The sequence below is a fragment of the Heterodontus francisci genome, chromosome 35 (genome assembly GCF_036365525.1).
Source record: "Heterodontus francisci isolate sHetFra1 chromosome 35, sHetFra1.hap1, whole genome shotgun sequence".
NCBI classification, from domain to species: domain Eukaryota; kingdom Metazoa; phylum Chordata; class Chondrichthyes; order Heterodontiformes; family Heterodontidae; genus Heterodontus; species Heterodontus francisci.
The window spans coordinates 32127559-32139699 of NC_090405.1; the positions used below are offsets into that span (position 1 = coordinate 32127559).

At 46.2% G+C, this 12141-nt stretch overlaps 1 protein-coding gene across 2 annotated transcripts in view; it reads left to right on the forward strand.

The window, feature by feature from the left end:
* The window catches only part of tpm1 (tropomyosin 1 (alpha)), a 29633-nt gene extending 17600 nt beyond the window's left edge, over window positions 1-12033 (forward strand). The window contains exons 1-5 of one of the 2 annotated variants that reach the window (XM_068015250.1): window positions 2439-2715; window positions 8426-8559; window positions 9926-10043; window positions 11364-11434; window positions 11845-12033. In XM_068015250.1, the coding sequence (XP_067871351.1) occupies window positions 2584-2715; window positions 8426-8559; window positions 9926-10043; window positions 11364-11434; window positions 11845-12019 (630 nt within the window). In that variant the 5' untranslated portion in view covers window positions 2439-2583 and the 3' untranslated portion in view covers window positions 12020-12033. Of the gene's footprint in view, window positions 1-2438; window positions 2716-8425; window positions 8560-9925; window positions 10044-11363; window positions 11435-11844 lie in introns of those variants that run through there. The other variant, XM_068015249.1, reaches the window with a different exon arrangement.
* The last annotated feature ends 108 nt before the right edge of the window (window positions 12034-12141 follow it).

The window sequence follows — 12141 nt, forward strand, 5'->3', positions numbered from 1 at the left end:
ACAGTCTGATCCCTGGGTTTCCCAGACAGAGAGAGCACAGTCTGACCCCTGGTGTTCCCAGACAGAGAGAGCATAATGTGACCCCTGGTGTTCCCAGACAGAGAGAGTAAAGTCTAACCCCTGCAGTTTGGGGACAGAGAGAGCACAGTCTGACCCCTGGGGTTCCCACACAGAGGGAGCACAGTCTGACCCCTGGAGTTTGGGGACAGAGAGGGCATAGTCTGACCCCTGGTGTTCCCAGACAGAGGGAGCACAGTCTGACCCCTGGAGTTTGGGGACAGAGAGAGCACAGTCTGACCCCTGGTGTTCCCTGACAGAGAGAGCACAGTCTGACCCCTGGAGTTTGGGGACAGAGAGGTCATAGTCTGACCCCTGGTGTTCCCAGACAGGGGGAGCACAGTCTGACCCCTGGAATTTTGGGGACAGAGAGAGCACAGTCTGACCCCTGGTGTTCCCAGACAGAGAGAGCACAGTCTGGCCCCTGATGTTCCCAGACAGAGAGAGCACAGTCTGGCCCCTGATGTTCCCAGACAGAGAGAGCACAGTCTGACCCCTGATGTTCCCAGACAGTGAGAGCTGTTGCCTCCTGTTCTTACCTCTCGTGATGAAGGTTTTGAGCAATAACTGGGCATCAACCAATGGTGTCTGATCCAAATGGTCATTGTTTCTTGGGCAGCTAGTATCGGGAACTATTGAACAGTGCTCGGAAAGTGTCACAGCTGATTCTAGTCTTAACCACAGCTATCAATGCCGAAAGGGCTGAGTGGGATGGGTGAACTGGGGAGTAATTTGGAGTGACAGTCCTGGCTGATTTCCCTCCCCCGACCCCTTCCCACTTTCTTTTTCCCATGTTCAGGGACACTTAGACCAGTTGTATGTCGACACTCTACAGTGAATTCATGAGGAATAAATATTGGCCTGGGCACCGGGGATTATACCCCAGCATTGCTTCCAAATAACACTGTGGGATCTTTCACCTGAGGGCAGACTGATTTTAACGTCTCATAAAAAGACGGCACCTCCGACAGTGCAGCACTCTTTCAGTACCACACTGGAAGTGTTGATCCAAATTTGGTGTTGAAGACTGCGCTGACAGTCGCACAGTCCTGCATGTATGTCCCAGAGCAGCCCAGTTGAGCTGGAGTCCAACGCGGTGTCAACTTGTGCAGAAATGCTGACCACTTCAGCCAAGATGAACAGTGAATGGATTGGGTGGAGCTTGTTCAAACACTGTGCATGTTTCCTTACAATCCAGGGAGAGAGGAAACATTCATCTTATCCAGCCCAGGCTGGATCCAAACTCAAGGCCCAGATGTGAGAGAACAACTTCTTCACTGGCACACTGCCTTTCTTAAATTGTTTATGACATTATGTTTATAAATAAGGGGCAAATCACAGGGGACCCATACCTCCACTCATCACATGCTATCCCAGGGACCCAGTCTGACTTGATGCATCAGTATTAGCTCCAAACTGACCTAGAAGGGATGAGATTGGGTGGCACAGTGGTTAGCACCACAGCTCCAGGGACCCGGGTTCAATTCTGGCTCTACCTGTGTGGAGTTTGCAAGCTCTCCCTGTGACCATGTGTGTTTTCGCCGGGTGCTCTGGTTTCCTCCCACTGCCAAAGACTTGCAGGTGATAGGTAAATTGGCCATTATAAATTGCCCCTAGTGTAGATAGGTGGAAGGGAATATGGGATTACTGAAGGGTTAGTATAAATGGGTGGTTGTTGGTCAGCACAGACTCGGTGGGCCGAAGGGCCTGTTTCAGTGCTGCATTTCTAAATAAATAAAAAATTGTAAGATAAGGCTAATATTTATCCCACAAGCACCCGCTGAAAAAAAAGAACAGATTTTCTGGTTATTATGTCAGTTCTGCTGTGTGCAGATTTACTGCCGTGTTTCTTACATTAACAACAGTGACTACACTTCAGTAAGTGGTTGTAAAGCGCCTTGGGACGTGCTGAGGATGGTGGCTATATAAATTGGAAGCCCTTTGCTTTTTCATTTATTAAAGTCGTTGATGATTGGAGAGTGTTCTGAATGCAGCACCCGCTTTAAGCTGTGTATCATAATATTTGCAGCATCCTGTTCTCCGGCGAACAGCACAGTTAACAGTTAAAGACCGCTCCCCAAGTTTATTCCAGTGTGATTTGGTGTCTGCATTTGATCAGATCCCATTCTCTAATCCTGTAGGTGGCGCGTTCAAACACCTTGGAATGTGAAATCTGCCAGAATGTTAATTTCAAGGTGTGGCGCCTGCAATCCAAAAAATTGCAACCGTCCAAAAAAACATATATTTTCAAATGCAGCAGTCCAGAAAAGGTTTAATTTGAACTGCAGAGGCTTATTTGCTTTGCAAGAATTTGAATATTTCCCTGCGTGCGTGTTTAATTTTCCTTGTGGGAGGGAGAGGGTTAAAAACTGGGTTACTTCCGGTGCTAAGTGCATTCGAAGCCGGGAGAGTGGAGATTTTTTTTTCCTCCTCCCCATTCTCGTGGAGGTCGTACTTAATACATTTTTTTGGAAAAAAAAAAGTTGGGGGGGAAGGCGAAGTGAAAAGGGGAAAGGAGAGATTAGGATGGCCAGCGCAATGTCGGTGGATGCAGTCAGGAGGAAGATTAAAAGCTTACAGGACCAGGCAGATGTGGCGGAGGAGAAAGCGGAAAGGTTGCAGAGAGAAGTGGATGCAGAGCGACAGTGCCGAGAGCAAGTGAGAGAGCCTGTAACCTTGAAGACTGGGAGCAGGCGGCGGCGGCGGCAACATTGTAACCCTGGGCGAGTGGGGGAATTGCAAGCAAATCCAACGACAGTCCAGGAAATAAGCTGGCCTATTTCCCAAGACCTAACCTACCTGGTTTTAAATACTAGGGATTTCTGCTTTGGGGTGGGGTGGAGTAGAGATCATTTAACATTAACGAACAAATCTGAGGATGTTTATTCCGTAAACGTGGTTAAAGCCAGTCTGGAAATGCAAAGCAGCTTTGAGACATTTCTCCTAGTTATAGATTGATAATTGAAGGGTTTTTCTCCCCTCTCAACTAAATGTTTATTGTGCCTTGTATTCTAGTTTTTTTTTTGGTGGGGGGGGGACTCGCGCTGAGTTTTGAAGACTGCATTAGATAGTTTAGTCGTTGTAATGAGTTCATCCAAAGGTTTTAATTGTACCTTCAGCAGGTCTTGATTCTGGGCTTGGATCCAAAGTGAGGTGAATCTGGAGAGATGTGTGCGAAACTTCTGATTGAAATGGGTTCGAAGCAGTCTGCATGCTTTTTGCTTTTATGTGGTTTGCAATGTCCGGCATTTGGGTGGGGGGTGGTGGGGGGTGGTTTGTATTGAAACTGGTTTCGCTGGTGGGCAGAACAAAGGCGAGGCAGCCGCAGGGCTTAATCTCAATCCAGAGCTGTTTGTTTAAAAGACTCCTGACCAACCGAACAAAAAGATTATCTGGGGCGTCACAAGCGAGTGGAATGCTCCCCACCCCCCACCCCCCCTTTACAAACCGAGGTCCATTCTAATGATGAAAAGAAAGTAAAAAGGTGGGGGGGGGGGGGAGAGGAAGCTGAATGCTGGAGGAGAGCAGGCCAATCAGATTGAAAAGATAGATTCATAGTTTGCTGTTTTGAAATGAGCTGCTTTTTTCAGAACCTGCTGTCATTTGTTATTAGTTAACTAAGCCATTTCTTTTAATTTCTGCTGTCAGAGATTTGTGACTTATTGGTGTAATCTTTTGTGAAACAGCTTTATACTTTTTTTTTAAGAGAGAATCTTTAAAGGTAACTGGCTCCAAGTCTTGGTTCCCATTCAGTTTTCTTGCGATGATGAACTGGTGACCATATATGGACACCCAATTCTTTATTGACACACAGGGGGTGTTGGTCGGCTCTTCACTTTCAGGGTCATAAATGCTGTCAGAAGCGGCGCTGACCTTTAACCCCTCGCAATCTTAAACTTTTGAGGATCAAAGGACAATGAGGTGTGTCCTGCTGTAGAAAAAAAAACTCGAGTTGAAGCCTGTGTGATTCACCTGTGTGCGATAAAGCTATTGCATAAAATAGCCTCGAAATGCGACTCGGGTGATAGTTTCTTGAGTTCACTAATCATTAATCCGGCATGGGCCCATTGGCCTCCTTGTGATGTAATGCCTCTTTATGTTCCTCCTTTTTAAAAAAGAAAATTCTGTAGCTTGCCAAATTAATTTTGGTTTATGTTTGACGGTTTGATCAGCTTTATCATTTCAGTGCTGTTTTGTAATGTGACTGGGTTCGAGGGAGAGGGGTGTACACAAATCTTTGAAGGTGGCTGAGCAAGGTGAGCGTGCTTTTTTTTTTCTGTTAAGAAAAAGCGTATGGGATCCTGGTCCTTTTTTTTTATATAAATAGGGGCATTGAACACACAAACAAGGAAGTTATGAAATTTATAAAAGTTATAAAACCTTTTGAAATTGCTTAGTTAGGCCTCAGCTGGAGTATTATGTCCAATACTGGGCACTGCACTGAAGGAAGGCCTTGGAGAGGGCATGGACCAGATTTACTAGAATGGTACCAGGGTTGAGCGACTTCAGTAATGTGGAGAGACTGGAGAAGCTAGGATTGTTCACGTTGGAGCAGAGAAGGTTATGGAGAGATTTAAGAGGTGTTTAAAAACTGAAGTGTTTTGACAGCGTAGATGAGAAACTGTTAGTACTGGCAGGATGTTGAGTGCCCGGAGGATGCAGATTTAAGATGACTGTCAAATGAATTTGGGAGTTGAGAATTTTTTTCAACAGTTATTGTGATTTGGAATGCACTGCCTGGGGGGGTGATAGAAGCAGATTCAGAAGTAGCTTTCAAAAGAGAGTTGGATAAATACTTGAAAGCAAAATTTGCAGCGTTTTGGGGAAAGAACCGGGGAGTGGGACTAACTGGAGAGTGCTTTCGAAGAGACAATACAAACACAATGGGCCGAATGGCCACCTTTGGTGTTGTAATATTTGATATTGGAGGATTGGGGACTGTCAAATATATTAAATCAATTCTTCCCATCAGTCAGTCTTCCCAAATGAGGGCTGGCCCAGAATCGTGGTGAGACGGTATGAAGTGAGGCAGGTGATGCCACTTTGTTGTGAAATGTTACCCTGTGCTGAATTAATGTCGGGGAGTGCTGGGATGTATTCCCATGTTCCTGATGCAGTACACCAGCTGGTTGAGCCTGCTAAACCACTGGCCCCCAAAGGTAGAGACAGGTAAATGCATACGGGAGATGTCTCCAGTCAGTCACCTGAGAAGTGTTGATGTGGCTAATGAATACTGTTGCTTTCTTATGGTTCAAGTGCCTCGTTGGCACGACTTCTAGTACAAGTCTCATCCTTGCGTTCAAATCCCTCCCCGTTTTGCCCCTCCCTATCTCTGTCACCTCCCACACCTCTTCAGATATCTGCGCCCCTCGAATTCTGACCTCTTAAGTATCCTCGTTTTTAATCGCTCCACCATTGGTGACCGTGCCTTCAGCTGCCTAGGTCCCAAGCTCTGGAAAACACTCCTTAAAACCTACCTCTTTGGCCAAGCTTTTGACCTCATGTCTCCTTATGTGGCTCAGTGTCAAAAAAAATGTTGTCTCATTGAGCTGTTGTGAAGCACCTTGGGATGTTTTACTACATTAAAGGTGCAAGATGAATGCACGATGTCCATGGGCTGTGGAAGGAATAGTATTGCCACTATGATCGTGTGCTGCATCCGACTGTCACGCCCAACACAACCATCCCTGCCTTCCCGCACTAGTTGGGAAGTGAGCAGACTCTCCAGAATCCATGTTTTTCAACATTTTCTGAGTATTTTGCTCCATGCCCCAATGATTTTTCTGCTAGCTTCCTTCCAGCAGTATCCAGGAGATTAATCTTAATTCCTGGGGAGTCCAGGACCATTGGACAGGGGTGGCAACCCCAGGAAGGAGATTAAATGGGGGAGAGTCGGTGATGGGGCACAAGCTGGTGTGTGTGTGTCCCACGCTCCATCGTTACACCTGCTTGCTAGTTTGCAATGAGCCTTCCCTTCCCCTCCACCCTGCTATGTTTGAAGGTGCAGTTGTAGCATTAGGGTTTGTAGTGGAGAAAGTTCAGTCTGTTTAGACGTTGTGCTCATATAGGAGCTTTCCTCCTGCGCAAATCCAACACTGTTGGCCTGGGAGCTGGGGGTGGGTAAATATATCTCCAGGGATAGTGGGGGGAGAAATCTGGAAGAGGGGGATTGACCAAATGCACCAAGAATCAGCCAGGTTCTGTCTGGAGTGCAGGAGCCACTCAGACAGATCACTGCCTGTGTGCTTGAGGACTGAGATTTCTGGGGTCCATGGACAGAAAGTGTTTGTCTCCACTTATACAATTGAAGGGATCTAATTGCAATAGTTTATTCTGCAGGCTGTTAAAGTTTTGGGAGTCCAGAACAAGAGGCTGTAAATAAAAGATTGTCGCCAATAAATTCAGTAAGATATTCAAGAGAAACGTCTTCATCCAGAGTGTTGAGAATGTGGAACTTGCTACCACAGGGAGTGGTTGAGGTGAATAGCTCATGCATTTCAGGGGAAGCTGACTAAACATAGGAGGTAGAAAGGATATGCTGATGGGTTTAGATGAATTAGGGTGGGAATAGATTCATGTGGAGCTTAAACACCAGCATGGATCTGTGGGGCCGAATGGCCTGTTTAGAACATAAGAACTAGGAGCAGGAGTAGGCAATTCAGCCCCTCGAGCCTGCTCCACCATTCAATATGATCATGGCTGATCTCATCTCGGCCTCCACTCCTTTCCTGCCCGTTCTCCATAACCCTTCAAACCTTTACTAATTAAAAATCTGTCTAGCTCCTCAAATTTACTCAATGTCCTGGCATCCACCGCACTCTGGGGTAGTGAATTCCACAGACTCTCAACCCTTTGAGAGAAGTAATTTTTCCTCATCTCGGTTTTAGGATAAGGGGTAGCAGATTTAAAACAATGACCTCTTGTTCTAGATTGCCCCACAAGAGGAAACATCTTCTCTACATCTACTTTGTCAATCCCCTTAATCATCTTGTATATCTCAGTCAGATCTCCTCTCATTCTTCTAAACTCTAAAGAGTAAAGGCCTAAACTGCTCAATCTCTCTTCATAAGACAAACCCCTCATCTCTGGAATCAATCTAGTGAACCTCCTCTGCACTGCCTCCAATGCAACTATATCCCTCCTCAAGTAAAGGGACCAAATCTGTATGCAATGCTCCAGATGTGGTCTCACTAATGCCTTGCACAGTTGCAGCAACATTTCCCTACTTTTATATTCTATTCCTTTAGCAATAAATGCCAAAATTCCATTTGCCTTCCTTATTACCTGCTGTACCTGCATAGTAGTTTTCTGCGATTCATGCACAAGGACACCCAGATCACTCTGCACCGAAGCACTCTGAAGTTTCTCTCCATTTAGATAATTGGCCTTTCTATTCTTCCAACCAAAATGGATAACCTCACACTTATCCACATTAAACTCCATCTGCCAAAGTTTGGCCCATTCACCTAACCTACCCATATCCATTTGTAGATTTCTGATTTCTTTATTGCAACTTACTATCCCACCTATTATAGTGTCATCTGCAAATTTGGCTATCGTACCTTCTATCCCTGCATCCAAGTCATTAATATAGATTGTAAATAGTTGGGGCCTGAGGACCGAACCCTGTGCCCACCCCCACCCCACTAGTTACATCTCGCCAACCAGAAAAAGACCCATTTATCCCGACTCTGTTTTCTGTTGGTTAGCCAATCCACTGTTTCTGTATTGTAAGTTCTGTGTACAAGATGCAAACTAGCTTGGGAATTTTGTGAGTTCATGATTGAAAGCTGCTTCCTCTGCAGAGACTCATGTGCTATTGCTTTTTCTGACCTGGATTTCATCTTGGGTAAAACTGCAGACGAAATGCAATGGGAAGGTGTGACCTTATCTAAGTGACCTTTTTAGTATGTCTAACTAGACGCGAATATTCGAAAAGTTGCCGAGTTCAGTCAGCTCTAAATATATCTGAGGAACTGTATTTGGAAGCTCCTTTTCTCGTGTTGCATGCTTCCAAATAGTTCACTTGCTGGAGAAGTGTTTCCATGATAAATAAGTTACAATTCAAATACGGTTTGTAGGACAATTTCTCCAGTTTAATAACCGCAGATAACTTGAAAGGAAAAGGAAACTGTTTCTCACCTTGAAATGCAGAGTTACTGTGGGCTGGGCCAAGTATGATCTCCTCTTGTCCCATTCTGAGTTAAATGCATGGGAAGATCCCGGTAAAAACAAATTAGAAGGGAAGGAATGACGCAACAGTCAGTTAAGGTGTACCGTGTCTGTCAGCTTTGCTTGTCGAGGCCGACTCTCATTTTGTTACCGTGTGTTTGCCCCGGGATTTTGAGCTTCTGTTTTCCTGCCCCAGGCTGAAGCAGATGTTGCCTCGCTGAACAGACGTATCCAGCTGGTTGAGGAGGAGTTGGATAGGGCTCAGGAGCGTTTGGCTACTGCCCTGCAAAAACTGGAGGAGGCAGAGAAGGCTGCAGATGAGAGTGAAAGGTGAGGAGCTGCCGATTAAAGCCCCTGACCCCTTCGCTAGTAAGAATTGATCTCTCGCTGTTACAGGTTATTAAAACGTTGTACCAGTCTGTGTCTCCCTCGATATTTTAATATTGAACGTATAATGACCAGGATAAGGTTTTTTAAAACTTGAGAATGAAAATGAATTGGTTTTATTGAGATTCAACCACCACGACCTGTATTTATAATACCGTTAGCAGGGTCAGATATCCCAGCGTGTTGCACAGGAGCAATATTAAAGGTTGCCACCAGGCAAGTTGTTGGTGTTAATACTTGTTAACCACGTTCTGCTGTTTTACCAAGTAATCCAGGGTTTCAAGTCTGTTCTTTGCGAGCGGGTATTAAAAGCTTCAAATCGCCTCGCCCTGGAATTGGAATTCTTCACTCAGCTGGGTACTGGCATTCCGCGGGTGGTGGACATTGGTATTCTGCTGAGTGTCCTGAGGTGGGACGGAGAGGGCAAACCTTGCACGTGTCTGCCTTCCCACGCAGCTGGTGGCCAGGAAGTTGGTCCATTTCTGTTAGTATAACCCAACAGAAGGCTGTTGGGGGCACAGTGGTGGAGGGAGCTGTCTCCCTGTATGTTGTAGTGGTGTGTTGGGCCAGTTGTTGGAGAATTATGGCTGGCTTCTGTGACACCCCTTTTCTCTTTTTTTCCCCCCCCCCCCCCCCCCAAACCTTCCTTGCTCCCCAACCCTCCCAGCGTGCTAGTGAGGCTGGGAGGGGGTGTCAGGGTGGGCCCCCGTTGGAAGCCGAGTGGACACAGTGACAACAGGACATGGCTCGGCTGGGATGTTTTCCATCGTCTCATTATCCAGGCTTAAATCCAAGAATGGCCATTCTGGCACCAACACATCTTGTGAAGGGGGAAGAAAATGTCCCCTAGAATTGGCATTACTGAGGCCTTTTATCAAAGCCGTCTCCAGCTTTTAAATTTGACCTTTTTTGTCGTAAAGGAGGAACTAGTGTGAATAGCAAGTACTACTGTTATCCCCTTAATGGATTGTCATTGGGGGAGGGGCAAGAATATGAAATTTGATGCCATCGACAACAACAGTGGCAGGGTCTAGGTTTGATTAGCTGGGCACCAAGGTGGAGCATGCTGACACACCTGGTCCAAAGGCCAAGCCAGGGACCACACAGGACATGTAGACAAAACCGAAAGGCCGAGGGCAGGTGACGAGAGTTCCCTGGAGTGAAATGGAGCCTGTCTTCCAAAGCTGCATTGGCAAAATGACTGGGGGGCAGGGCGGGGATCGCGATCTGCCAATGACTCCACCTCAGTAAAATGGGAATTTTGTGGTTGCATCCTCATCTCCATGTTCTTTGCTTTCCTTTCTTCCAGAGGCATGAAGGTCATTGAGAACAGGGCGCAGAAGGACGAGGAGAAGATGGAAATGCAGGAGATCCAGCTTAAAGAGGCGAAGCACATTGCAGAGGAGGCTGACCGCAAATATGAAGAGGTTCGTCATTTTTTTGCGGCACAAAACCTGTGTGGAAGATGAAGCCAGGCCCAAAGCTGCATAATCCTGATAAAATTAAGGAAGTTGGGAACTTGTCCTGTTTTCGTTAATTCATGGGATGTGCAAGGCCAGCATTTATGACCTATCCCGAACTGCCCTTGAGATGGCAGTGCTTTCCAATTCTATATACAGCTGTCTAAAATGTTGCATTATTACATTGAGCGGGAATGGGTGTAGGCCATTCAGCCCCTCAAGACTGTTCTGTTCAGTTGCGTCACGGCTGATCTGTGTACCTCGCCTCCATTTGCCAACTTTGGTCCATATCCCTTGATAGCCTTACCTTATAAAGATCTATTGATCTCGGTCTTGGAGTTTTCAACTGACCCCCAGCAACCACAGCCTTTGTGAAATGCTTAGCCATTTTGTTCTTAGGTGGCCCAGCTCTCGTTTTTAAGATGACGCTGCCTTGTTCTGGACTCTCCCACCAGAGGGTAGGTACAGAGAAAGTATTTCCTATCCAATTCCTTAATCCTTGTAGTGCCAGTGAGCACCGCAAGCACTTGGGTTTTGCGAGATTGCCAAATTGTGGTGAGTTTTGGGGGGAGTTTAGCTTTGAGCTGTGGGTTCGTAGTCACAAAGCATTCACTGCTCAAACCCCACCTCCTTTTTAATGACCCTCAATAGCCAACAGGCAGGAGGGACTTGCCCCTTAATAATCTGGACAGGATACTAACCCTGGTCCCAGGGGGTGAAAAGCCAGTGGCTGACCCACTGCTCCTTCTCACCTTTTTGGGTGTTTGTGGAGCCATTGTGCTCGCTTAATATGCTGTATCTTGCGTATCTGGTAGATTTTAAGTGAGGGCGCAGTTCGTACTCCATCGCAAAATAGGACAGTGATTGCTTTTCGCGATCATTACTTGAAAGAACCAGGTGGGAGAGGCGATTTTATTTATTTTTTTACGCAGCGGGCTGTTGTCATCTGGAAGGGCGGCGGAAGCAGATTCGATAATGACGTTCTAAATGGTATTGAGAGGGAACGGATTTGCAGGGGCTAGGGCGAAAAGAAACTGGCGAGCAGAACTATTTGGATAGGATTTTTGGGGCGAGCCAGCATGGGCAAGATGGGCTGAAGGGCGGCTTCCTGTGATTCTTAGGACAATTGTGAGCCGATTGTGCCTGAATTTGGGGATTGCAAGCTTTTGTTTGCTCAAGCTCACACATCCGGTCACCAAGGAGGGGGAACCCATCCTGTAGCGCCACGTGAGACCTGGCTAAGGGTGTCTGAAGCCTTTGGATCACGATTGTGTTGTCTGTCTTCAGGTTGCGCGTAAACTGGTCATCATTGAGAGTGACCTGGAGAGGACTGAAGAGCGAGCGGAACTCTCCGAATCGTACGTATTAAGTTATCGCTGCTGTGCTTTGTCTGTGAAGCTAAAAGTGCTTTAAAAGCCAACCATTAAAACCTGCTTGTAAACATGAAATGCAAAGCAACTTGGAAAATTAAGTCTTTGAGTATGACGCCTGCAAATCACAGCTTGTTTTCCAAAAGAAAAAGAATTCTTTTTATATGTCTGACTTGAACTTGTTGGATGTGACTGATCAATTATTAGAGAGTGGAATCTCATTCTGCTGTCTGATCTGAACCCTGTACTCAAAGAATTAAGGCACTAATGAAACTCATCCAGATATGAAATGTCTTGGCTGTATCTCATTTGGGTTTTTTAATGTGTTATCTCTTCTTCACTGCATGCTTTCATTGCACACTATGTTGTGGCCATGTGCATTTCTCGTGATCTGTTAGTCGAGCTCGTCGAGTGGAAGAGGAGGTTAGAATAATGGACCAAACCTTGAGATCTTTAGAGGCAGCAGAAGGAAAGGTACTGGAACTAATACACACTCTGGCCTCACTCGCACCCACAATGTGCTGTGTGCGCTATCTAAACACTTGTAGGCTCACCTTTGTGCGGAATGAGTAGTGCCATGGTGTGTGGGAACGATTAGCTGACTCCTCTCTCTGCCTACTCTGCATTCTGCGATCTTTTGGTGCTGGTTTTTCAGTCTTGATGTTTAATTTCCTTCAATGGTGGCCTAAAAGCAA